Consider the following 26,673-nt stretch of genomic DNA (forward strand, 5'->3'; position numbering starts at 1 on the left):
AGCCAGTTGTATACATGTGTGTGTTGCCTGGCGTCTGGAAGAGGAGGAAAATCAGCTGACAGACACAATGCAGTGCTAAGTGTTGTCGTGATAAGGATAAGCCCTGGTACTTGACCCAGATTGTGAGGTTGAGCTGTGTCTTAAAAGACAATAGGAATTATCCAGGAGATAGGCTTGTGGCAAGCACATTTCCCATTTCGGAATCTGTAAAAAAGTGCAGATAGTAGGGATCACTGTGTAAGAGGGGGTAAGGAACATAACATGAAGATAGTGTTAAGCCAGCCTAAAGGTTTTGTTGGGGTTTGGTTTTTGTTTTTACTTGTTTTTAGCTTGAAATCAACCAACTGATAAGATTTGAAGCAGGGGAGATAAGAGAGCTTGTGGAGAATGGATGGAAGTGTAGTTGGCCTGGAAGAAGGAGAAATCAGGGTAGACTATTAAAGGTCCCTCAGAGGTGGAGAGAATGGTGGGGAGAGGCTGTGGCAAAAAACAAGTGACCAGGTGAGAAGTGAGTGGGATGGCAAGAGGTGGAGAATCAGCCCGGCCTGTGTGGTGCAGTGGCTGAGCATCCACCCATGCACCAGGAGGTCACCCATCAATCCAGTGCACGTGCCCGGTTGCAGTGGCAGGCCGATCCCCAGTGCGGGTCGAGCAGGAGACCCCGGATCGATGTTCTCTTTCATCGATGTTTCTATCTCCCTCTCCCTTCCTCTCTCTATAAAATCAATAAAAATATTCAAAAGAAGAAGAAGTGTAGAATCAGTGTACACCACTCTTCTAAGATGCTTGGCTAAGAAAAGTCACACAAAACTTAGGGAATGGTCAGAGAGAGAAAGGGTTTTATTGTTCTTGCTGCTGCTAATATTTTTTAAATTGGGAATACTTAGTCTTTATATGGCAAAGACAGAGAAACAGTGTAGAAAGAAAGTGAAACTTAGGCAACAGGATAATGAAGTTTAATGTCTCGGTCCAGTTGTCCCACCTGAGTGATCATGAGTCAGCTGGAATGCACTGTTAAGAACACTTACCTTTTGGCCCTCAGCTCAGACCAAGTGAACCAGGATGTTGGCTTGGTGAAGCTTGGGAATCTGTATTTTTCAAAGCTGATTGTGATGGTCAGCCAGGCTTGAGACCTCCATCCTGTTATTCTCCCTTACTCCTTCCGGGAATGTTTGAAGACCACCTGGACCTGTGGATCCTTTGGGAATGGTCTGCAAGAAAGGAAGAGGGTAGAGTAGGAGATCCCACACTGATTGTGGATTTTCCCAGGAGTTTACTCTGGATTCCTAGCCCATGACCAGGCTGTCGCAACTGGATGAAGGACAGAATGGACTGGTTGTTTTACATGATAGAATGAGCCTAGAACAGACATGACAAACTTGGAACAGAACCAGAGCTGTGAGGATTCCTCTACTTAATGTTATACTGAAATAAATACCGTGAGGTAGGTGGGTCCGTGGTCATTAATGTAACTTGGGTGATGGGCTTTAGCGAGTATAATCCGGAGGAATCACTGTGCTACACGCTCCAGATTCATTCAGCTCAGAGCTCAAGTCACTTCCCTCTCTGAGTCAGAATAGCCTTAACGCTGTAACGGGAACAGTAATATCTCCTGGGTGAACCTCCACATTCTGGCTCTCGCCAGCTGCCTGAATAACAGATAAAACCTACCTCTTAGGATTGTTGTAAAACTAACTGAGGTAATACATATGAAAGGCTTAGTAAAGTGCTTGGTACTTTACTTGGTTAAATGCTGGATATGTTTGCCACTTCTGAAGCAGCATAAACGATGTCTGGGGGGTCCATGAAATACAGCCTCTCCTGAAAACATGGTAAAGCAATACCCCGGGTGCGAGCGAGGAGTAGGCATTGGAAAGATGTGATAGGGTATAATGCCAGAAATTGTTAGGAGTCCTCAGAATGTTAATTTATTTTATCCACCCCCGAAATGAGGGCTATTGCACAGAATATTACTGAAAGGTGCTATGTAATTTCTGGTCTGTTGGGGAAGTCGGAGTGTTTTTATATGTCTGCAACTTTGTGTATTTAGGACAGCTCTTGTATTTGGTATTCGGTAAGCCGTGGGAGGTAGATAGCTGTGGGTGTTTTGCTTGGTGGTGTTGGGCTGGGCATTGGAAAGCCCAGAGTTCCTTGAGGTGGGAGGCAGCAAGCCTTCTCTTACAGAGCATTTTCTTCTTGTGCCTACCCCCTGGTGGAGAATATGTTGAGAAAAACAATAGCCACAGCCCAACTACAAGCCGTTTGTATCCCAACCCTTTCTCATCAGCCACGTGACAGAAGCATGAAAAAGCATAGATAAGAGTGCGGAAACATTGTTGGTTTGGGTTTCACTGAAGAGGTCAGTGCGTTTAGAACAAGTTAGATGTAGATGGTGAAATTGGAGGGAAGATACTCGGGGCCGTGGACTTGGGCCCATAGGTTAGAGTTACCCTCAGACAGTTCAGTACACTGTGTGCAGGCAGATCTTGAGCCTCAGTGATGGGAGTTGTAAAGAACACCTGAAAAGGGGGAAGGCATGCTATTTAGCTGCTTTTCTGATAAGTTTGTGTATGATCGTTGAAGAAAAATAAGCCAGTGGGTATTACAGAATTGTTTGTCTTTGCTCAGAATTCACATAGAAACTGTATGAGGGAGAAATAGTCAATTTGTTGAAGGCTATGCTGCGGGAGAGGGAAGGGGTAGAGTTTGCCTTTGAAGAGCAAGGTGCCATCACAGGTGAACCACCACATTTTTATATTTAAAATGCCAAGGTTAAGTTTCTTCATCATTCTCATCTAAGTGTTTCTTGGCGCTGTTTGGACATTTTATTTAATCTTACATCACTATTACTATCTCTTTTCCTGACTTTTTTTTTTTTTACGGGGCAGGGGAGGGGCCATAAACTTGATTAAACCCAGTTGGAAGTTTGCTCTTTCTCTCTCTTGTAAATCTGTGTATTTCCCTCCTATTGACCTTCATTCTTTGCCCTTTTAACACTTTTCTCTTTTGGTTTGGGAACACCTTGTTGAAATCCATTACTTTACAGATGAGGAAATCGGGGGAGGTGATGGGGACATAGGCGAAAAGCCCTGACCAAGATCATCAGTCACTAGTTCACTCAGTACATACTGACGGAGCACTTCCTAAAAACCAGGCCCTGCCAGGAGACCAGAAATGTGAAGAACAGACCTGACCTGGCTCCTGCCTTCTTGGAGCTTACAGCTCCTCTGCACCAGAGACTTGAATCGAATACCTTCAAATGTAAATACAATGAACATGACCCATTCTTGCTATGAAGGAAAACACTGGGTGCTCTGAGGGAGGAGGCTAGTGGAGGGCAAGTCTCTCTGAGAGTGAAAAGAGTTATTCGGGACCTAAGGATCACCTTGTGCAAAGAGCTTGGCACATTTGCCAAACTGAAAGAAATAGCTCTTGATGTGTCCAGTGTAGTGAGGGGGAGAGGGGAAAGGTGAGGTAGGAAAGTAGGAAGGGGCCAGGTGGCAGAGGGCCCTATCGAGTTCGGATTTAGTACTAGGAGTGGTGTAGTGGGAAATCTCTGAAGGGTGTTAAGCAAATCCATGGTCTGATTTGGTTTCCATTTTTAAAAGATGCCTCTGCAAGCGGTCTGGAGAGTAAGTGTAAGGCCAGAGGGCTTGCCAGTCTTAGAGATGGGACTTCAACCCATGGCTCCTCATTCCGAGTCCATTCCTATTTATCAGGTCTCCCTTCTAGTTCCTAAGTGCCTACCTGGATTCAATAGAAAGTGAAGAATAGCACTGGGCCTGCGTCCAAACGGCTTACGTAGGCTGCTCCCATGGACAGGCAAAGAAAAAAACACCGACAAAGTAATTCAGAGGTCTCAGCTAGATCGTTTCTCAGTTCAATAAAACCTCCTCCTGTGTCTGAAATATGCTCTCCGTTAGATGTCGCTCCGAATCATGAGTGCTGTCATTCCTGTTGGCTCTGCCTGCCAAGCCGTAGCTTGTGTCTGTGCCACGTTCCAGTGAAGCCAGCCCAGTGGGCTCAGGGGCACACCCCGCGACATCGGCCTCCCCACTGTTTGGGTGCCATTTTCAGCAACTCAGCCGTTTGTTTTAAAACGCACGCGATTAAATGTTACTTTAGCCTTACACCTTACTTCAATTGTGAAATCATTCCTTCGCATCGGGTCTCCTTAACTGTATTTACTTGCATTATATTTTTACAATGCAACCAGTTTTTTTGATTGAGTAACACCAACATGTTTATATGTGTCCATTCTGCCTCTCGGGAAATGCTTGGTGTGCTTTTTATCCGAGGATTGCTGACTCATCCCAGCATGCATTTGTTGACAGGTAGAAGCACTGTGGTATTCTGGCAGCAGCAAGGGCTTTGGGCAGACATGCCTACATCAAATCATCACTCCACCCTGGTGGCTTTGAGCACGCTCCGCCTCTGTAAAATGGGTATAATAAACTCACAGAGGAATTATGAAAAGCGGCACACCATATATAAAACTGGTTTATGTCACACTCAATAAATGTTTACTGTTTTATTATCACATCAGCTTGACTGAGGTATCATTGACATCTAATAAACTTATATGTTCAAAATACACAGTTGGTACATTCTGGCATGGGTAGTCCCATGAAATCCTCAGACAAGCAGGCTTTTTATCCCTCCCCTTATCTGCCTATTCTGTATCTATTGACTTGGTGGTGGTGTTGGGAGAAGGGAGTATTTATTATTTTTAAACCTACTTAGAATGATCATTGCTCTATGCTGATGTACTCGCAGTATTTAATTTATTTTTAATTGGATTTGGCATTAGAGGAAAATAAGATTTTGGAATTGATCCAGCAACAGTATCTGGGAACAGCGGAGAAATAGGACCGTGCAGCCCCTCCCCCTGCTGGGTCCTGCAGGTGTCACCTCTGCAGCCCTCATCGAGTGGGTACCTCTATGTGGAAAGCACTGGAGGCTTGCCCAGGGGTACAGAGGTGGCTCAGATAGAGACCTCGCCCTCGGGGATCTTGGAATCCAGGGACCAAGAAGCGAAAAGTTACCCTCACCACAATCCTATGAGCTAGAAGGCGGGAAGAGATAAATGCTGGAAGGATTCAGCGGGTATGATAACTTCTGTTTCGGGAATATGCTTCAGTGAGGAAAAAACCATCTCTTGCCTCCTCCACAGGGTCTGTCTGAGGTAGGTGTGCAGAGCAGTTTTGACAGATACAGGACCTGCCCGGGAATAGCTTAAGGCCTAACGCTGTGCATCCTGGGCCGACTGCTGGGCACTTGCCCAGCTTTTTCTTGGATGCCGTCCAGCATTTCTGAAGAAAGAGTGAGTGTGCGGGACCCCCGCCCGAGTTTTCCAGTGACCAGAACACCTCCCTGACTCCTGTGAATGGAGAAGCCCCCTCTGGGCTGCCCGCGGGGATAATGGGGCTCTCGTTCACCGCACATCTGGGTCAGCGAGGGGCCCTCCTGGGGTGTGCACCACGATGATAGATTGCTTCTGGGCTCTGGGGTCCTCATTACCATCATATCCATCATCTTCTGCTAGTACCGAATAAGGGATGAAATTTAATCAGATGCCAAAGGAGTTCTCAGGGGGAGGATTTGCGGAACCTAGCCTGATACTTAAGCTCTCGTGCTGCAGTGATGCTAGGGAGCCGGCATGCTATTTGGTGGTGGAGGCTCAATGTATCATGCACCGTAGGAATTGTGATTTATTTTTAAAACATTCTTGCTCTCAATGGCTCCCCTTTTAATCGTCTCGTTGTAGCCTGTTTATTGTTACAGATGTTATTTTTAGATGAGGTCATGGAGCTTGCCTTTACTTCCAAAGGCAGCCATTTGCCTTTTTCTTGCCGGGTTGGCAGGGCTGCCTGGAGAACAGGGCTAATATGAAGTCAAGATTGAGCCTTCAGACCCCCAGGAGAGGAGGCGAAGGAAAAGCCTCTCCCCTGTGAACACACACTCCCACTTGCCATCCATCTCAGGAGAGAGCCTGGTCCCCGAGTCCAGGTGACAACCTTGAGAAGGTCGCCCGCTGGGCAGAGTGGAGAGGGGACGGGCATTGTGGTCACGCACTGGATCCACTCCTTTCTTGTCCACTGAGACCTGAAGCAGGTCCAAAACCTCTCTGGTCCTGGTTCCTTACCTGTAACTTGGGATGGTCATTTTTTTTTACTCCTGGGGCTTTTATGAGGATGAAATGTGCTACGGCTCCTTGGTGGGTGTTGGGCAGCGTAACTGCTGAAGGTGTGAGGCCCTGAGTGTGCTGTGGCAGATACAGCTTGCCACCGATGTTTGTAAACAAGCTTTGATTAGCACACACAAACATGTCTGTATGTATTGGTGAGTGCCAGTCCATTTACATATGTCCATGGCTGCTTTCACACTACAGTGGCAGAGATACCATAGAGGCCATGTGATTTGCAAAGCCAGAATCATTGACAATCTGGACCTTTACAGAAGTTTGCCGACTCTCTGAGCCAGACCAAAGGCTGGTCACGTGGCACTCAGAGCATACGTGTTTTTCTCAAAGGCACCTCACACTTTCTTTTTGGCTTTGCTTGGACTCCTCCTCTGTTGCATTGTCTTCTGCTCCGTGTCCCTGTATGTGATTCTTTTGGTATCGTGCCTATTACAGTAGGGTTTGCCTTTGGGTCATCTTTGTATATTTTGCAGCATGTAAGGCAGCACCCTACACATAATAAGTGGGTGTGGAACAGAACAAAAGGGCATCAGAGAAGGGAGAGAACTCTTGAGTCCAGGAAAGAGGTTAAGAAAGACTTTGTGGACAGGATTGCACACAGTCAGGTGGCTGTCACTCCAGCTGCCGGTCAGTGACAAGGCTACAGTGTACACAGGACAGGAGGCAAAGTACGATGTAAAGAAGACGGGAGCCTGGAAACGCAGGCTTGGATGCCAGCTCCACGACTTACTGATGAAGCCTTAGGCAAATCGCTTACCCTCTCTACACTTGCTTATATCCTCAACTCCAGTGTAGGAAATAATGATCCTAAGGTTGTTGTATGGATTAAATGAGGTAACATAAAGGAGAGCCTCCATCCAGTGCTGGCATGTGGAATCATTCCAGAAGCAATCATCGGATGATTATGGTTCTGGCCTTTCAAGTACCGTTGGTGCTGTTTCCCTCATTATGCAGTGAGCAAGGGCAAGGTCACACATCTAGTCCCGCTGGAGACGAGGCCTATTAACATCACTGTTTTCTACAGTTAGAGAATGTATCTAAGCCAGTAAGTGTACGCTGGCCCAACAGGGACCAGCCCAGTGAGGGGAGGCATTAGTACAAATGAATCATTGACGCTGGAAAAAATGATCCCGGACATATAGTGTCACCATTCAAAGTTAAGATTAATTGCTTCGCTTGACTGAAACATTCATTTCATTTTTTAATAGGGGTATGTTTTTTTTAAAGGGACAGAAAGAAAATGTTTAGTAGAAAATTTATAGCCTTCTATCTATCTAGTGGAATTTCTTCATCCGACAAGCATTTTATGCAAAACAGATGCCTGCGGAGTGATGCCTACGTGCACCTGTGGGTTTGGCAGTTGTGTTTCATATTCCCCTCTCCTCCAGTTCTTGCAGACAACCTGAAATCCAACCCTGGAATCAAGTGGCAGTATTTCAGTTCGGAAGAGGGGATATTCACTGTCTTCCCAGCACACAAGTTCCGGTGTAAGGGCAGCTATGAGCATCGCAGTAGGTATGTTGACTCACTTGCTAACCTTGTAATTACTGCCCCTGACAGTGATCTGCATGAAATACTGGCTCCTCATTTACACACCCGGCTCTCCCTCCAGGCTGCGGTTTTAGAAACTTGAACTTATTCTGAAATGATTTCGCCTTTGGACATAGGTTGACTGTGGAAATGCTAGGGAAGGTCACATGATAAAGCCCAGAGCTTTTCTGGAACTACCTAACATGCCAAAATAGAACAAGATATTTACTAAAGAAATTAAATTGCTTGTAGCACCCAAACTGCTCTGAGCATCAGACACCTTTGGTGAGACAAACACGGCGATACCTTACCTTCCAGTTCAGCCCTGGAAGACGTATTGGTAGCGTGTCTCCGAGCAGAGGTTGTGATGCTCACTGTTCCTGTCGGGACATTGTGCTTGGCCATCCTTTCGAAATTTACACCCAGATCTCAGCTACTCAAAGTGTGAAGGTTGTCTAGGAAACATTGGATTAAAGAGCCATCGTTAATGTGGAAATGACTTGAAGTTGTGCCGCTTAGCCAGAAGGGGAGTGACAGAGATCGTGTGTAGGACAAGGCTCATCAATTTACAGAGCCCCTAAGGCAAAGATTCCTTCTTTCCTTGGGAATCCCCACAGTTCCCCTTTTGCAGTGTCAGATGTTTGATGCCAGAACCTCTGCAGTTGGTACAAGACACCCACTTTGCCGAGTCTAAATGAGCCATCGCTTGAGTTTCTCTTCACCTAATTTTCATGTGCTTCTCCGAAGAGAAATTGGATGGCATGCTATTTTTATTTTTTAAATATATTTTTATTGAGTTCAGAGAGGAAGGGAGAGAAAGAGAAATAGAAACATCAATGATGAGAGAGAATCCGTGATTGGCTGCCTCCTGCATGACCCCCACTGGGGATCAAACTCACAACCTGGGCACGTGCCCTGACCAGGAATTGAACCGTGACCTGGTTCATTGGTTGAGTACATGGCCTGAGGTCACCCAGGGCTGGGGGAGCATCCTAAGGTCCTGCGGCCCAGCATCGGGGTGGGGGGGCAGCCTCAGGTCCCCCGTCAAGCCCCGCTGGGTCAGCCAAGCAGGTTTCATGCATCTTGATCGTAAATATGTTGCTATTTATATATCGCACTCATCATTATGACACTGTGAACACATATGCTGCTTATTATTTACTAGTGGCCTGGTGCACAAAATTCATGCACATTAAAAGGGGATTAATTAGAGGAAATACTTTAACATTGCTATTTGCCCTTTCTCTATAATAGAAGTGTCAGAGATGAAAGAAACTTAGTAAAATGTGTATGAAAATCTTTCTATTGTCAGAGTCTGGGGCACGCCACAGGATCCAGTGTCAAGTCCCCGGCCACTCACGGTGCCTCAAAATCGTGTGATACCCAGACCCAGCTGGCCCCACCTTGTCAAGCCCCGCTGGATGGGGGTGCAGCCTCAGGTCCCCTGACCTAGTGCCAGGCGGGGGGCACAGCCTCAGGGCCCCCGTCAAGCCCTGCCTGCTCAGAGGACACAGCTGGTGTCCCCTGTCAAGATCTGCTGGGTGAGGGATGCAGCCTCATGTCCCCCAGCACCAGGGTGGGGGGCATGGCCTGAGGTCACCCAGGGCCGGGGGAGCATCCTAAGGTCCCGCGGCCCAGCATCGGGGTGGGGGTGCAGCCTCAGGTCCCCCGTCAAGCCCCGCTGGGTGGGGGGCACGGCCTGAGGTCTCCTATCAGGCCCCACCAGGCGGGGGAGGGGGGTGCAGCCTCAGGTCCCCTGCCCCGGCCAAGCGTCACGCAGCCTTAGGTCCTTGCTGATTGCTCGTTAAGGCTATGGCCTGAGGTTCCCTGGCCTGGTGTCAGGGCAGGGGGCACGGCCTGAGGTCTCCTATCAAGCCCCACCAGGCGGCGGGGGTGCAGCCTCAGGTCCCCTGCCCCAGCCAAGCGTCACGAAGCTTTAGGTCCTTGCTGATTGCTCGTTAAGGCTCGTTATGGGAACTCAGCCTCCGCTGTGGGTGCAGCCATCTTGTATTACGGAAACCCCGCCTCTGCTGTGGGCACTGCCATCTTTGTGATGCTGTGATGGTCAATTTGCATATTCCCTCTTTATTAGATAGGATGTGAATTGAGTTGGAATGGAGAAGGTGTGTCCTTTTTTTATAAAACCTATTCACCTAGCTTGGAGGACCTAAAAAGTTCCATGTGTAACACAGTCATCAGTGTTGGGAGAGTTAGATTTTTCTTCTTTTCTGTTCTCTCTTTCATTTCTGGAGCCACATCTCCTGGATTTTTTTTTTTTTAATCCCATTTCCCTAATGGCTGTATGGTATCGACTAGTGGTACCTTAGTATTAATGTACGACTTTGGGCTGGAGAACAGTGAGTGTCGACTTGGCCAGGTGTTTTGGTACTTTGCCTACATTTCTTAATTTGTGCCCAGGCTTTTGTGACTCAACTGGCATCTAACATTTCCCAGAGAGGAAAAAAAAATCTAGTGTTTTTTAGGGGTGTCCATAAAGGAGAGCATTCTCTTGAGGCTGATTTGCTTTCTTAAGCGCCCCCTAATTTGTTCCAGCTTTAACACTGTGAATAGAGACCTCCTTAAAGCCTCCCCTCACACGCCTTCCTGTACTGCACTCTGGCGGAAGCCTGCTTTGATGGGAGGCCTTTCTCCCTGGGACTCCACCCCTCCCCCTTCCTTAATGTTGGCAAACAAAAGCCCGGCCAGAGGAGTGGCTGTCACAGGCTCGGACAGCCCTGGTGGCACGGTGTTAAATGCGTCGATAAGGGGCCTTTTAGTGGCTGACTTGCGTGAGCTGCCTCAGTCCTAAAAGGGAAGGGCCCTCTCCGCAGTGGTCCTCGTCTTGCGGGAGAGAAACCAGACCGGTATTCCGAGCCGCTCAGCACGCTCACCGAGGATAGGCTGCCTGGGTTTTCCCAAAGTCCCACTCTGTCATCTGCCAAGGAGGACCCAGTACCGGCGAGCGGGCCTCTCTCCCTCTGAGGCTGTGTCTGCAGCTTGAGGCGGCCACCGGTCCGACTCCTGCAGCAGGACGTTGGGTAGCGATGAGCAGCAGCACCACTGCAAGCAGCGGAGAGGGTTGTCGTGTGAGGAAAAGCCAGCCTTCCAAAGGGTTTGCTGCTTAAAACCGTCTCCCAGTCACTTTCATCTTTGGGAGACACAGGGCACCAGCCCCTGGTCTGCAGACCCACGCTGTTATCTCGGGGTGTTGTTTTCAGGGCCCCAGGATAGTTTCTCCCGCTGGGCTGATCTCGCCTTCTCCTGCCCTCTGTGGAGAAACCTAGGCACCAGCATGACTGCACACCTGCTCACAGCTGGCTCAGGGCGAGGCCTTGTACTTAAAGCAGGATTGACCCTAGAGAGCTTCTCCTCCTTCCAGACCTATCTACGTCTCGACAGTCCGGCCGCAGTCCAAGCACATAGTCGTGATCCTGGACCACGGGGCCTCCGTCACCGACACCCAGCTCCAGATCGCCAAGGATGCCGCCCAGGTCATCCTCAGCGCCATCGACGAACACGATAAGGTGACTATGATCCCCGTGGCCCGCGTGGCTTTGGATCTGCCGTGAACACCTTTTTAGAAGCACTCTGTGTTTGATGACATATGGTTTGGAATCCGTCTTTCAGATGACTCTGGGAGAAGAGAGCAATTGAGTTTTCACTGTGGTATCTGAGAAAGCAGCTGCCAACTGAGATTCCAAACCTCTTGGAAAACTAGCCCCACTCAGCTGAGCCTTGCACTTCCTTTCTGCCTCCTCTTAAGACTTCTAATTAGCTGTGACTCTCACACTGGAAGTTATATTAAGGAGCAAAAGGGCCAGGGTTTGGATGCTGGTGGATGGCTGACTTTGAAGATTGCTTGGGAAAGAAGGGAGAAGGGAAGGCCACTGGAGGCTTACTAACCTCTAGGGCACCTCAGAGACAGGTGTGTTTGCAGCTAATGATAGTCCGCCTGTGGGCAGTTTCTGCTTCATCATTTTGATTTTTCCAAGTCCTAAAATTTTACTCACTAATGTCATTGTTTAAAACCTCCCCTATATCTTTACCCTCCCCCCCACCTCCAATTGGACAACCAAGATGGTTAGAACTTGCTAAGACTTTTCTTTGCATGAAAAAAAAAATTTTTAATATTATATGTGAACACCATACTGCTGACTTCATCGTGGAACAAAAACCAAACTCTAGGGTCCCTCCCTCTTACCAATCCTTAACTAATCCTTTTCAAAATTGATAGATGTGTGCCTTCAGGCATTTATTTTTAAACTCTCAGAAATCTGTAAGCTTTCTCACTCCTCAGGCTCTTCTGGAATTTAGAAAACAAATAAAAAGACAACCATTCACACCTTTCCATGGTGGGATAAGGGCTTTCCTTTTTCCTCCGCCCAGATCTCAGTGCTGACTGTGGCAGACACCGTGAGGACCTGCTCCCTGGACCAGTGCTACAAGACGTTCCTGTCTCCAGCCACCAGTGAGACCAAAAGGAAGATGTCCACCTTCGTCAGCAGCGTCAAATCTTTGGACAGTCCTACCCAGCACGCCGTGGGATTTCAAAAGGCGTTTCAGCTGATTCGGAGCACAAACAACAACACAAAGTCCCAAGCAAGTAAGCGCATTTCCCCAGAGGACTGATAAACTAGTGGGTAAAGGGTGGCGATAGGAATATGTTATAAATGCATCACACAACCATGTCTAGAGGAATTTTTTTTAATTGACTTGGGATAAAATTTTCGTGTGTTGCCATAATGTCATCCTCTACTAGGCCCTCACTAGATTTTCTCTTCTTTCCCAATCCAAGTGCTCAGTCTGCACAATTTCTTTACCCCCAGAGGCTCCTCTTCCTGCCCCTTTCATAAGGACACATCCCATTTATTCCCCAGGGCATACCCACATCCTTTTTAATGCTAATTGTCAACCTCACCTCCTCTTTGACTTAGAATGGAGGACCTGTGCGCCTGTGCAGGTAAAATGGGGCCACAGGAGTTCTTGCCTTAATCCTTCCATCCTCTAACCAGCTGTCATTTCGACGAGCATAGCTCTTCAAATGTACAAAGGCACTCTAATTTAGTTTCCGTGTATTAAAGAAGATCTGGAATTAGGGTGCATGCTAATGGAAAGGATATTTGAAATAAGACACGTACTTTGAAACTACTGAAAGGAATCTCTGTTATTTTCCCTTTTATAGTTGAAAATCTATTTGTAGGTGTGTGTGTGTGTGTGGTTTTTAATGAATGTATCCTTGAGATAAATTTAAAGAATATATTTTTAAGCTCTGTATAGTGTCTGCATTAAAACTAAGAGCATTGCTAAGTGCAAAGCACAGTGCCTGGCATATGGTGGGACCTAGAAAGAAAGAAGTTACTGTAACTGTTTCAACTAATGGGGGTAGGTAGCATATTCATTTTGTGTTTCTGTATGTTATTATCTCATCGTTTATTGTATTATCTCACAGTTTCTCTGGGTCAGGAGTCCAGATACAGCCTAGCTGGGTTCTCTTCTTAGGATTGCATAAGGCTGCAATCCCGCTGTCAGCCAGGTGTGTGGTCTCATCAGCGGTTTGGAGTCCTCTTCCAAGCTCTAATTGTTGACATCATCACTTTCCTTGCAACTGTAGAACTCATGTCCACTTGCTTCTTCAAAGCCAGCAGGAGAGCACCTCCTCTTCAACTCCTGACTGCAGGGAAGGCTTTAAAGGTCTTCTCTGAACTAATCAAGCCCACCCTCCCTTTTGGTTTAATCAGACAGCTCTCCCTTGTGATTGACATTAAGACCTTAATGACATCTGCAAAATCGCTATCACCTTTGCCATAGTCGATTGGTTAGAAGTGAATTCCTGGTCATGCCCGCACTCAAGAGGGGATGGGATTATGCAAGGGTGTCAGTCATCGGGCTCATTGTAGAATTTGCCAACCGGCATAGAAACTGACCAATATTACAGGCTGGCTGAGTGTAAAGTTTCCCACGATTCAGTAAGGTCAGTAGACAAGGCTGACCTCTTAGGTATTCAAGAGGATTGGCTAGTTGGTGGATGCCATTTGCCGGTAGGTGCCGTCTACCTCAGTGGAAGTGTTTCTACTTGATTCTTCAGCCATCAAACCAGCTCTAGAGTTCAAGACCAGTTTTGATGGTGATGCTATTTAAACAGTGGAGGGGAACGTCAGCCCAGCAGTGGCCAGGCAGTGGCTGTGACTCAGCAAGCCCCCAGGGTGAGGTAAGGAGGATGTTTGCAGGGTGTGGTTAGCCCAAGAGCACATACTCCAGCAGGGAGGCAGCTGCTCTTCTGTCCAGCCTGTGTTGCCAGGCAGGAAGTCCTGCCCTGTGTTGCCAGATCTTCTGTTTCAAGAGAAGCCAGAAATCTGGATTTTTATGTGAAACCCCTTGATTTTCAGATGTTGACATTTGTTCCAGCTTTAAACCTGTGAGTAGAGACCTCATTAAACCTCTTCTTACAAATCTTCCTGCACTGCACTTGAGCAGAAGCCTGTTTTGATGGCTAGCATTTGTCTTCTGTGTTCTTTGTTTGTTTTTCTTTTCTTTTTTTAAAAAATATATTTTATTGGTGTTTTACAAAGAGGAAGGGAGAGGGATAGAGAGTTAGAAACATCATTGAGAGAGAAACATTGATCAGCTGCCTCCTGCACACCTCCTACTGGGGATGTGCTACAACCAAGGTACATGCCCTTGACTGGGATCGAACCTGGGACCTTTTGGTCTGCAGGCCAACGCTCTATCCACCGAGCCAAACAGGTTAGGGCTGTTCGTTTTTCTTAATGTTGGCAAACAAAAGCATGGCAAGAAGATGACCATCACAGACTGGGACAAATTTTGATGGTACTATTTTTTCTTTGTTTTTTTTTTTAATGCTCAGAGGAGTCCCTTTTAGGCCAAGTAATGTGTTTCACAGGCCTCCACCTAAAGCTTCTCCCAGCAGTTCGAAGGAAAAAAAAGACCCAAATGAGTTGCTTAAAGTATTTACTTCAGGAATGAGCATTGTCTGGTTAATTAATGAATGATTTGAGGTGCTCTCGAGCAATATAGCATAGTGTTTTAAGTGTGTGTGGGTTTTAGGTTTCAACCAATGTGGTTTCAAATTCCTACTCTGGAATTTTTCTAACCTCTGTGAACTTATTTGTGTAAATTATTTGATCTCTCCAGGACTGGGGGTGATAATAAGATCCAGGATTCCATCATAAATATTAAATAAACGTAGCTGTGGCTGTTATGATATTCAGTTTCCTACAAGACTTCCAGCTAACCTACAGAGCATACCCCAGGTATCCTAAATTGACCTCAGGCCCAAACAAGGCCAAGGACCACTAGTAGCCTTAGCTACAACACAGTGAGGGGTCTGTATACTCCTCCCAGGAGCTTACACTATATATACACACCACTGTTGATTCCACAGACAGTTATTTAGCACCTGCACTGTACCTGGTACTGTTTGAAGGCCATGGGGTGAGGTTAATCTAATAAAGCAGACCTACCCTGTAGGATTATCATGAGAATTAATCTGTGCATGAGAGTAAAGTATCTGCCCCCCATTAGTGATAATAAGATACAGAAGCTACATGTCAGAAATTATTATAACTTTGCACTAATCAGAAAAATCTAAAACTTTTATCCTGTGTTGGCTCTTTTTCAAGCCTATGGTAGATTTATAACTGATAACTGCCGGGGTTCTTGTCCCAGCATCAAGAAGGGTTCAGGAATCTGGAAAAGGGGCTGTGCATAGATGGCATAGAAATCCAGAGACTAATAAAGAGTCTGGAGAGGAGATATAATTTTGAAAGGCATTGGGGGTCAGAGGACCTTCAGCTAAAGGAACTGAAGACTCCCTCCTTGTCTTGGACCCTTGCTTTTATTAACACAATTTGTCCTAAGGCAAGGTGGAGATAATACACTTCAAAGGGTAAGGTTTCAAAGGGTACAGAAGCATTGTCAGAATGAGGGAATTAGCCTACGGCTGTTCAGGTGTTCGGCCAGTAGGAGGCAATAACATGTAGATTAAGATGCCTTTTAGCTGCCTGGCGGCCACAATCAGTTTCCTATTCAGGTTTGGGGAAATGCCTTTAGCCATTTCCAACAGGTGACTATATGTGTGACTCAACCCTGTTGAGTCCCCAAGTTTCATCACCCTTTTGATGAAACTCTTGAAATTATGACATGCTGGAATTGGTTCCCGGCAGATAACATCAGTACATTTGGATTATTTGTTCTGGGTTTATTATTAGGGTAATTGGTTGGTGGGTCACTTTATAGCAGAAGGAATAAGATGGTTAGGAGTGGTGATCTATTGGCATGGGCAAAGTCTAATTTGAGTAGCTCTTTCCTTTTTGATGTTGACCCTAAGGCATGCGTGTGACTTAGTCAGGCGCTTGCCAAATGGAGAGTCCATTGCATTTTTTTTTAATTTAAGTTCTTTATTGTTAATGTATTACATAAGCCATTGCATTTTCTTCTAGGTATATATTATGTCGTTGTTCTGCCCAAGTTCCTGTAATTATTCATTCTTAACATTACTAATCACAAAGTTTAAAGTTCTTCTAAGTGAGTGACTAGAGAGAATATCTGTTAAGTAAAAATAAATAAATAAATCAGACCAAATTTGGCAGGTCTGCTATCTAGAAATAGAAAAATAACTCTATTTTGATTGTGCATTGGACAGGAATGGAGTCAGGGATGAGGCAAAAACAGTGAGGATACTTACAAAGTATATATCTTATTGTGAGGATGGAAAGAAAATACACTGGGTGCTGAAGGCTGCAGGCTGCAGAACTTCTAGCTTTCCAAATATGGGCCTGTGCCCTAAAACTAGCTCTCAGTGACAACAGATTTAATCCAAATTCCTAAAGCTAAGTAAAAGATCCAGTGGGTTCTCTTTTAAGTCATTTTTACAGGTGTGTCCAGGAATTTATCACACATGGTACCTTGGGCATTGGGCAGCCTCATGGTATATTTGTACACACATATACACACTGTTTTTTTCCAGTTTAAAACTTTAAGTGAGGTGTTCTCAGGTGTGTATTTACAACATGGAGAATTATTATCAGCTAATTTAAGACAGGGATATTCCGAACTTTTTGGGGTGTGTGTGTGTGTGTGTGTGTGTGTGTTTTGCATCAGTATTCACTTCCTAATTTCTGATAAATAAATAGTGCATCATAAATTTGCAGTTAGTATTTATTAGAGAATTATTCAAGCATCAAAATTAGCTTTAAGACTTGCTTATAAGTCCTATACAAAGGCACCCAGCCCCAGAAGAGGGAGCTACAAGCTGTGGAGTGCTGATAGTTTCAAACAGCATACTCAGGGCCATTCACAAAACACGTCTGACATTGTCCTGTGCTAGAGATTGGGAGTAGCAGATCTATCTAATACAGAGACACAAACCCAAACAGGTATACAAAATGAGGAGACAGAAAAAGAAGCCCAAAATGAAAGAACAAGAGAATTCTCTAAAAGAACTAAATGAAATATAGATAAGAAATTTATCAGACATAGACTTCAGAATAATAATGGCAAAGATGTTCAACAGCATGAGAAAAAATATAATTATGAAGAATGACATAGCACTAATAAAGAGCATACAGTGGAAGGAATACACAGTAGATTAGCGGAAGCTAAGGATCAGATCAATAGATTAGAAGACAGGGTAGAAAAAAAAAATCACTTAATCAGAGAACCAAAAAGAAAAAAAAAACAATTAAAAAACAGGACAGCTTAAGGGAGCTGTGGGACAACAGGAAACATAACAATTTTCGTATAATAGGAGTGCCAGAAGGGGAAGAAAGGGAGCAAGGGCTAGAGAACATTTTTGAAGAAATAATGGCAGAAAGCTTCCCTAACCTGGTGAAGGAAAAAGTCACACAAATTCAAGAGGCACAAAGAGTCCCAAGCAAGAAGAACCCAAACAGGCCCATGCCCAGACACATCAAAAGTAAAATACCAAATATTAAAGACAAAGGGAGAATGTTAAAGCCAGCAGAGAAAAGCAATTTGTTACATACAAAGGAGCTCCCATAAGGCTGCCATCTGATTTCTCATCAGAAACTCTACAGGCCAAATGGGAATAGCATAAAATATTCAAGGTAATGAAAAGCAAGGATCTGAAACCAAGATTACTATATCCAGCAAGGCTGTTGTTCAAAATAAATGGTGAACTAAAGAGCTTCCCAGACAAAAACAAAAGGCTAAAGAAGTTTATTGCCACCAAACCAGCACTACAAGAAATGCTAAAGGGACTGCTGGAATGAGAAGAAATATATACGGAGAGAAGCCTAGACATACAGAATTAAAATGGCAATAAATAAGTACTGGTCAATAATAATCATAAATGTAAATGGATTAAAACCTAGAGTGCCAGGGAGTACGATCTATCGCACTCCTCCTTTCTTTCGCCAAAAGTGCCAGGAGCATTTTGTCTACAACCACAAGACATAGAGTAGCTTAATGGATATGAAAACACGACCCAATTATATGCTATCTAAAAGAGACCCACCTCAGAACAAAAGATTCACACAGGATGAGAGTGAAAAAATGGAAAAAAATTTCCATGCAAATGGAAACTTTACTCTAAGACATCCGATTTATTCCTGTGCCTGAGCCACACTTGACTGAGTCATTTTACTGAGGTTCATTTTATGAGGTCAGCTAACCCAGGAAGAAATATTATGTAATCCTGTGCCTGACTCATCTTATTGGATTGTGGGCAAAACTGCATACACTCATTTGAGATGGTATAATAAACGCTGAATCCAGCCATTTGAGGTAGATTAAATAAGACAGAAATCTTATTTAAGCCTGTGCTGGAGCCACTCTTCACTCAGAGTCATCTACTTCACTCCTGTGCTGGAGCCACTCTCTACTTACAAACTCACTCCTGTGCTGGAGCCACTCTCTAGTTAAACTCACTCCTGTGCTGGAGGCACTCTCTAGTTACAAACTCACTCCGGTGCTGGACCACTCTCTACAAACTCACTCCGGTGCTGGAGCCACTCTACTTACAAACTCACTCCTGTGCTGGAGGCACTCTCTAGTTACAAACTCACTCCGGTGCTGGAGCCACTCTACTTACAAACTCACTCCTGTGCTGGAGGCACTCTCTAGTTACAAACTCACTCCTGTGTTGGAGCCACTCTCTACTTAGAGTCTCAGTCCTGTGCTGGAGGCACTCTTCACTCAGAGTCATCTGTTTCAGTCCTGTGCTGGAGCCTCTCTCTATTCAGAGTCATCTGTTTCAAAGAATTACAATAGCAATGTACCTGTCCATAATAACCTTAAACATAAATGGATTAAATGCTCCAATCAAAAGACATCGGGTAGCTGAATGGATACAAAAACATGACCCAACTATATGCTGTCTACAAGAGACCCACCTCAGAACAAAAGATTCACACAAGATGAGCTTGAAGGGATGGGAAAAAATTTACCATGCGAATGGAAATGAAAAAAAAGCTGGTGTAGCAATACTTATATCTGACAAAATAGACTTCAAAACGAAGGCCATTACAAGAGACAAGGAAGGTCGCTACATAATACTAAAAGGATCAATCCAACAAGAAGATATAACCCTGGTAAACATATATGCACCCAATATAGGAGCACCTAAATATATTTTAAAACTTCTAGAGGATTTTAAAGCAGAGATAGACAGCAATACATTTATAGTAGGGGACTTTAACACCCCTCTGACCTCACTGGATAGATCTTCCAGACAAAAAATTAACAAGGAAACAGTGACTCTACAGAACACCCTGGATCAGATGGATTTAATTGACATTTATAGAACATTTCACCCCAAAGCTGCAGAATATACATTCTTCTCCAGTGCACATGGGTCATTCTCAAAGATAGACCACATGTTAGGACACAAAACAAGTCTCTACGAGTTCAAGAAGATTGAAATCATATCAAGCATCTCAGATCACTGTGGAATACAATTAGAAATCAATTACAAAGGAAGAGTGATCGCACACAGTAGATCCCTCGGCTGAGTCTCTGCGTTGGCCAGGATGGCGACTTTAGGCACTCTGTATCCAAGCCTAGTGCCAGGCTCTTGTGGAGTTTCGGGCAGGAAAAATGTCATTAAAAGGAACTGTCACCCCAAATAAAAGAAAAAGGCTTGTGTACATTCAGTAGATGGATGACTCCCTCATTCACTTCTGCTGGAAAGATAGGATGTCTGGGGGTGGGTTAGAAGGGTCAACCAGGGGCGGGGGGGGGGGGGTGCGAGCAGGGGAGGACATATATATGTAATACTTTCAACAATAAAGGTTTTTAGAAAACTAAAAAAAAAACAACAGAAACTAACAATAAGAGTTACTCATGTAATGGGGAAGCCAAATATATTGATTGGACTGAAGGAGAGAAGAATACACATATAGTATCTGAAAACGTAAAAAACCCAGACTTGCTTATATACTAAGTTGTAAGTAAGAGATAGCAACTTTGAATGGATTTACTTCTTTGGGTCAGATTTTATGAAATCAGTTCATTTGTCTACAACATTGATGCAACATAAAATTATCTATTCCATGCTGCACAATAAAGGATATTTTCAAAGTCTAAACTAGAAACTTACAAACTGAAGGAACTTCAAGCATTGTATCCTCAACACTGTGAGGATACTTGTTTAAAAGAGTAACTATAGCCGAACTGGTTTGGCTCAGTGGATAGAGCGTCGGCCTGCGGACTCAAGGGTCCCAGGTTCGATTCTGGTCAAGGGCATGTACCTTGGTTGCGGGCACATCCTCACTGGGGGGCGTGCAGGAGGCAGCTAATTGATGTTTCTCTCTCATCGATGTTTCTAACTCTCTATCCCACTCCCTTCCTCTCTGTAAAAAATCCAATAAAATATAAAGTAACTATAGCCCTAACTGGTTTGGCTCAGTGGATAGAACGTTGGCCTGCAAACTGAAGGGTCCCGGGTTCGATTCCAGTCAAGGGCATGTATCTTGATTGCAGGCACATCCCCAGTAAGGGGCATGCAGGATGCAGCTGATCGATGTTTCTAACTCTCTATTCCTCAACCTTCCTCTCTGTAAAAAAAATCAATAAAAATATATTTTTTAAAAAAGAGTAACTGTATTCATTATCTGTCGCTAGTTGACAAATTACCCCAACAGTCAGTGATTTAAAATAATAAGCATTTATTACCTCAGTGTGTATAGGTCCAGAATGTGGACAGTGTAGCCAGGTACCTGTGGCTAAAGGTGTCTCATGAGGTTGCAAACTATCGTCCAGGGTTGCTGTCCTCTCAGTGTTCAACTTGGGAAGGATTCGCTTCCGTGTTCACTCAAATGGGTGTTGGTGGGGTTCTATTCTCAGGGCCTCAATCCCATTCCTCTCCATTGGACTCATTCAACATGCTAGCTGGCCTCCCCGAGAGTTGAGAGAGAGGACCCAAGGTAGAAGCCACCATCTCCTTTAACCTAATCTGTCTATTGACATCTCACCACCTCTGCTGTAAGTCCATTAACTCCAGCCCACAGTCAAAGGGACACTGCTACTCAAAAATCTTAATATCAGGAGGTGGGATCCTTGGGAACCCATGCAGAGATCGCCTGCCACAGTAACTATGAAGCAACCTCATTTAAATGACAACAATAAGGACCTGAAGAAATAAGCATATAACATACTGTATAAACATGTATTTCTTAATAAAATGATAAACTCGTATATAGGATGTCTTACAATATATAATCAAATCAAAGAATCTCATATTAGAAAGGAAAGGTAAAAACCCTGTTCTCTTCCTTCCCCTGCTCCATGAAAGCCACAGCTCAGCCTCCGCTCCCATCACCATGATCCTAGTGCAGGGAATCTGCGGTTACTCCACTTGAAAAAAGCTCTTCCCACGGACCTGCAGTGGCCCCTCAGTTACTCTACCCGTTAGCCCTCGATGGAGAGTAGTTTTCATTAGAGTCACAGGTGCTGCTTTACACCTGTTTTTGGCTTTGTTTCGTTTTGTTTATTTGTGTTTCTCATGTCTTTTGCCCTCTATTGGCCATCACTCTTTTGCTCTCACTTTTTATGCAAATTAACTTGTTAGTCCTTTCAGCAACCCTATAAAGTAAGCAGTGTCAGCCCCATTTTATGGACAAGGTGTTACAGCCAAAGGTGATCCTGAGTGGGGGGGACGGGGGTGAAAGGATTGAGAAAAGACAGACAAGAGAATGAAAGCTGGGTCTCGGTGGTACGCTGCTCCCTGATGAGGAGACAGCTGAGGAGACAACGACAGTGCCCACAAACCATGTCTTTATTTTATAGCAGCTGTCACGAGGCAAAGCAAAGGTGTGATCATGTTGTTTACAGCATTCTCACGAGTTCCAACCTCACTCAACTATATGCACCTGAACTCTACCACAAGGCACGTGGGGTTATGTGTTCGGACCACAGGTTCAAGCTTACAACCACAGCCGTTGGCTATAATTGTGCTGGGAGGGCCCTGCCCTCCAGCTGGGACTTGCACGTGGCCATGAGAGGACCCTGTCCTTTCTTTAGTCCGAGGCTTGAACCTGGCCAAAACACTGTAGCCGTGCCCCATAACAAGGAAATGTAGCTGTCAGAGGTTAAGAAATCTGCCTACATCACCCAGACACAGCTTGGAAGTAGCAGAGCTGTGAGTTGAACACAGGCAGCCTGGCTCCTGACACATTTTTTTATTGTTGTTTATATATACTATTGATTTCAGAGAGGAAAGGAGAAGGAAAGAAAGATAGGTGTTTTTAAATATATTTTTATTGATTTCAGAGAGATAGAAATTTCATGAAGAGAGAGAATCATTGATCGGCTGCCTCTTGCATGCCCCCTAATGGGGATTGAGCCCAAAACCTAGGCATGTACCCTGACTGGGAATCAAACCAGGCTCCTGTGGTGTATGGGACAATGCCCAAACCAGCTAAGCCACCAGGCCTGGCCTGGTCTGCAATGTTCTTTTTTTTTAATATCTTTATTGATTTCAGAGAGGAAAGAAGAGGTAGAGAGAGATAGAAACATCAATGATAAAAGAGAATCATTGATCAGCTGCCTCCTGCACAATCAAGCCTGAAATCTGGTCTCACCATTTTTAAAGCCTAGCTCCCCCCACCCCCCCACCACCAAAAAAAAGATATATATCCTGCTGAGTCACGGAGGAAAAGATTAAATTGGGTTCTGAATCTTCATTTTCAGAAGGCTGAAGAGCTTTCCATTTGGGATGGCTAAATTTTTTCAACCATGGGTGCTCTAAGGAGATCTGCTTTTATCTGGAAATATATTAGGAGCCTCTCTTTACCTGACAGCGGATAAATGAGGCCTCGTTGCCCACAAAGTGCAGGATGGACGCGAAGCAGAGGCAGGGAGATGAAAGGCCCAGCATCAAATGGGAAGGAGTAGTAGGAACGGTGGGCCAGGCAGGTCCTGGGGGCGGGACAGTCCGAGGGGAAACGACAAAGAAACTGCACTGCTGCCTTGAGCCAGAACCCAGTGTAACAGTTTGTATGTTTTTGTTTAGATACAGACATGGTCATCATTTACCTGTCGGCTGGCCTCACATCAAAGGAAGAAGATAAAAAGACGACGCTCCGTATCATCAATGAAGAAAATAGCTTTCTAAACAACTCCGTGATGATTCTCACCTATGCCCTCATGAACGGTAGGTAGTGTTTCACGATTTTCCTTTCAGATGAAAGTTCTCTCTGAATGTATGCTGCTTTCAAAAAAAAATTAAAAAGAACCACAACGGTGTGCTTTGATGGAGGCCGTAAGCAGAGAGGCAACCGAGCAGCTTCCTTCCCAGCCGTCTCTCTGCAGCTGATGTTGGTGTTCAGGGCGTGTGTGAGAAGGTGCTTTCTCCTCTCTCTCTCTGGACAGCAGCTCGTTTCTAAATCTTCTCCAGTTATGTGGTCTCCCAGGGGGTTCTGTGTGACTCCCTTGTTTTCAGTTCTCCCTCATAGTCTGGGATTTTGATACAGCATCAAGGTTACTAAGTGTTTTTGGTTTTTGTTCTTTAGTTGATTTAAGCCGCAGGACATCAAGGCACTGACCTAGATTGGTGTGCGGGACTGTGACTGTCACACTTCCCTGCAGCATTGCCCCCGAAGCCTCTTTGCTCCCTCCTCCTCCTCTGCTTTCCTAGCTGTGGAATAGACATAAGCATCTCCGTGACAGGCTTGTGGTGCAGATTCGTTAGGCCTGATGCATAGTAGACACAGGACACTGCCTGGCATCTGCAAGGTGCTCATTCAGGTTGTTTTTTTTTTTTCTTTTTTGCTGTTAAGCCAGACATTATGTGAAAGTGTTTAGTCAGTTGGCCCCTCTGAGGAAAAGCTCGCTGTTCTTTCCTTCTGCTCTCCCCCGTCCCCCAGCCTGACTGCACTCAATCTTCTAGCCTCTCTGCTGTGTCCTGTCTCCCCGCCTGTCAATCATCACTCTCCTCCCCAAGCATCTCTTTCTTCAGGCCCCTTGGTCCCTGTTCAGGGTGGCCCTAGGCCAGTGATGGCGAACCTATGACACACGAACTCATTTTTTTGGTTGATTTTTCTTTGTTAAATGGCATTTAAATATATAAAATAAATATCAAAAATATAAGTCTTTGTTTTACTATGGTTGCAAAGATCAAAAAACTTCTATATGTGACACGGCACCAGAGTTAAGTTAGGGTTTTTCAAAATGCTGACACGCCGAGCTCAAAAGGTTCGCCATCACTGCCCTAGGCTCTTGTTTTTAAAGACCGTGTCTTGATCCAGCACCCCTGCCCACCTACGGCCTCAAGTGTCTCCTGGCCCCTTCCAGAGTTCCATGTAGAACCACATGGCATTCGGGGCAGCGGTTCTCATATTTTAATGTGCTAAGGATTACTTTAAGTTGTTTTTGTAAAATGCAGACTCCCTCAGGTATTTGTTCAGACCCTCTTAGGTGAGGTCCCGGAATTTGAGCTTTGGCCAGCAGGACCCTTTCCCAGGTATTTTGTGGATTCCACACACATGGACGAGCACACAGTGTGTGGTCTGGAGGTTCTGAGTTCCAGTCTCCATGTATTAGCCTCGTGGCTTACTCTAAATCAGTGGTTCTCAACCTTCCTAATGCCGGGACCCTTTAATACAGTTCCTCATGTTGTGGTGACCCCCAATTTCATTGTTACAAATTGAACATAATTAAAGCATAGTGATTAATCACAAAAACAATATGTAATTATATATGTGTTTTCCGATGGTCTTAGGCAACCTCTGTGAAAGGGTCGTTCGACCCCCAAAGGGGTCGTGACCTACAGGTTGAGAACTGCTGCTCTAAGTAATGTTTTCTCTTTAGGCCTCAGTTTTATCTGTAAAATGAAAATAATAAAATGTATAGAGGGTTTGCCAGGATAATAAGTAAACAAGACATGAAGCGTTTAAAGTTCCTGACACAGTACCTGGTAAATCACCGGACCTCAAAGCCACCTGAGGGAGAATGAAAGATGGTGCGATTCCCTGTCTCAGTACAGCTCAGAGGCAGGTTCGGCCAGCTCTCTGTCCGTATTCTGTTCCCCGGTGTGTTGTGCATGTTGCCTGTTAACACTCCGGTGATGTGCTCACCTCCGTGTTATTGTCTCCTTCTCCTTTCACTTTTCACAAGACTGTGAGCTTCTCAGACGTGAACAGGGTTTTCGTTTTCTTTGTATGCCGAGCACAGCTGGGACGGGCAGGGATGGCCGGTTTTTCCTATGGCACATATCTTTCGGTGTTACCTCTGGGTGCCCTTCGCTCTTTCTTCATATGGTTTAGCTTTTTCACACTTAAGAGAAAGGCAAGGATGGAGAAAAGGAAAGGAGGGAGGGGACAGGAAGGAACAGAAAGAAAGGGGGCAGGAGAGGAAGGAAAATGTGTTGAGCCTACAATGTAAGCATGCCCTGAGGTTTTAGAGCTGTATCACACAAAGCCCCTGTCCTCAGGAAGCTTCTAACCTAGTGAGACCCGGCAGGTAAATTCAGTGCAATAGTCCAGCAGTGAGGAAACGTAAAATGAAGGGATCACTTCCTCTTTTCCATTGGATTTGGAGGCCTGCTCAGGCAGACACTGAGAAAAGAAGCTTTGTTGCTATCACCCATCTCTTCACTGGTCCTAAGTTTTCCCACCAGAGAGACTCTTACGCACCGGCTATGCCCTGATAGTTTCCTTTTTTAAACCTCTGGTGACTTCCCTCCCACCATCCCCATCTCTCCTCTTTCTCCCTTTAATCCAGCCACACACGGGTGCTCACTGCCAATTTCTCCGAACGTTGTCCGTCTCTGAGCACTGTTCAGTGGCACTGCCGCATCCCCTTCCTCGACCAGCCAGGCCTCAAGTAAGGAAGCAGAACCACCCTGAGAATTTGGGTGTAACAGTTTTATCCTCAGGATTACAGTGTACAAAACTATGGGGAAACTAGAAAAATAAAGAAGAGTTAAAGAAGGGTTGACAATATTTGGTAGCCATCTCTGGCATGGGTGGACAAGTTGGAGCTTTTAGGGATATCTAGAAGCTAGTGCAGAAATCTGTGGGAGGTCGTTGGCTCTTACCCCTGGGAATTCTAAGTGAAGCATCTGGGCTTGCCCTGTGTGAGCAAGCCAACAGCGGGGAAGGAAACTGAATCAGATCAGAGTGAGCTGGACAAACCAGGACATTTGGTCTGCCTGTGTCTGTCTCTCACCCTTTCTCACTTCTCTTAAATTTCATAACACTGCACTTTTGGTCACCTTTAACCTGAAAGCATAAATGGAAAGGGAATTCTGGGAAATGTAGTTTCCAGTATGACTGTGTTGATGATAGAACTATCTACACTAATAAAAGAGAAAAAATGATAATTGGCGTACGACGCTACCCTTTTCATTGGCTAATCAGGGCTATATGCAAATTAACTGCCAACTAAGATTGGCAGTTAACTGCCAACAAGATGGCGGTTAATTTGCATATGTAGGCACAATGCAGGGAGGCGAAAGGGAAAGC

General features: G+C 45.2%; 1 protein-coding gene across 1 annotated transcript in view; it reads left to right on the top strand.

The window, feature by feature from the left end:
* Window positions 1–26,673, top strand: part of CACHD1 (cache domain containing 1) — a 222,669-nt gene that overhangs the window by 152,484 nt on the left and 43,512 nt on the right. The window contains exons 5-8 of the mRNA XM_006773233.2: window positions 7,591–7,717; window positions 11,112–11,256; window positions 12,119–12,335; window positions 23,223–23,363. Coding sequence (XP_006773296.1) covers window positions 7,591–7,717; window positions 11,112–11,256; window positions 12,119–12,335; window positions 23,223–23,363 — 630 coding nt within the window. The remainder of the gene's footprint in view (window positions 1–7,590; window positions 7,718–11,111; window positions 11,257–12,118; window positions 12,336–23,222; window positions 23,364–26,673) is intronic.

This window comes from Myotis davidii, unplaced genomic scaffold (genome assembly GCF_000327345.1).
Source record: "Myotis davidii unplaced genomic scaffold, ASM32734v1 scaffold205, whole genome shotgun sequence".
Taxonomy (NCBI): domain Eukaryota; kingdom Metazoa; phylum Chordata; class Mammalia; order Chiroptera; family Vespertilionidae; genus Myotis; species Myotis davidii.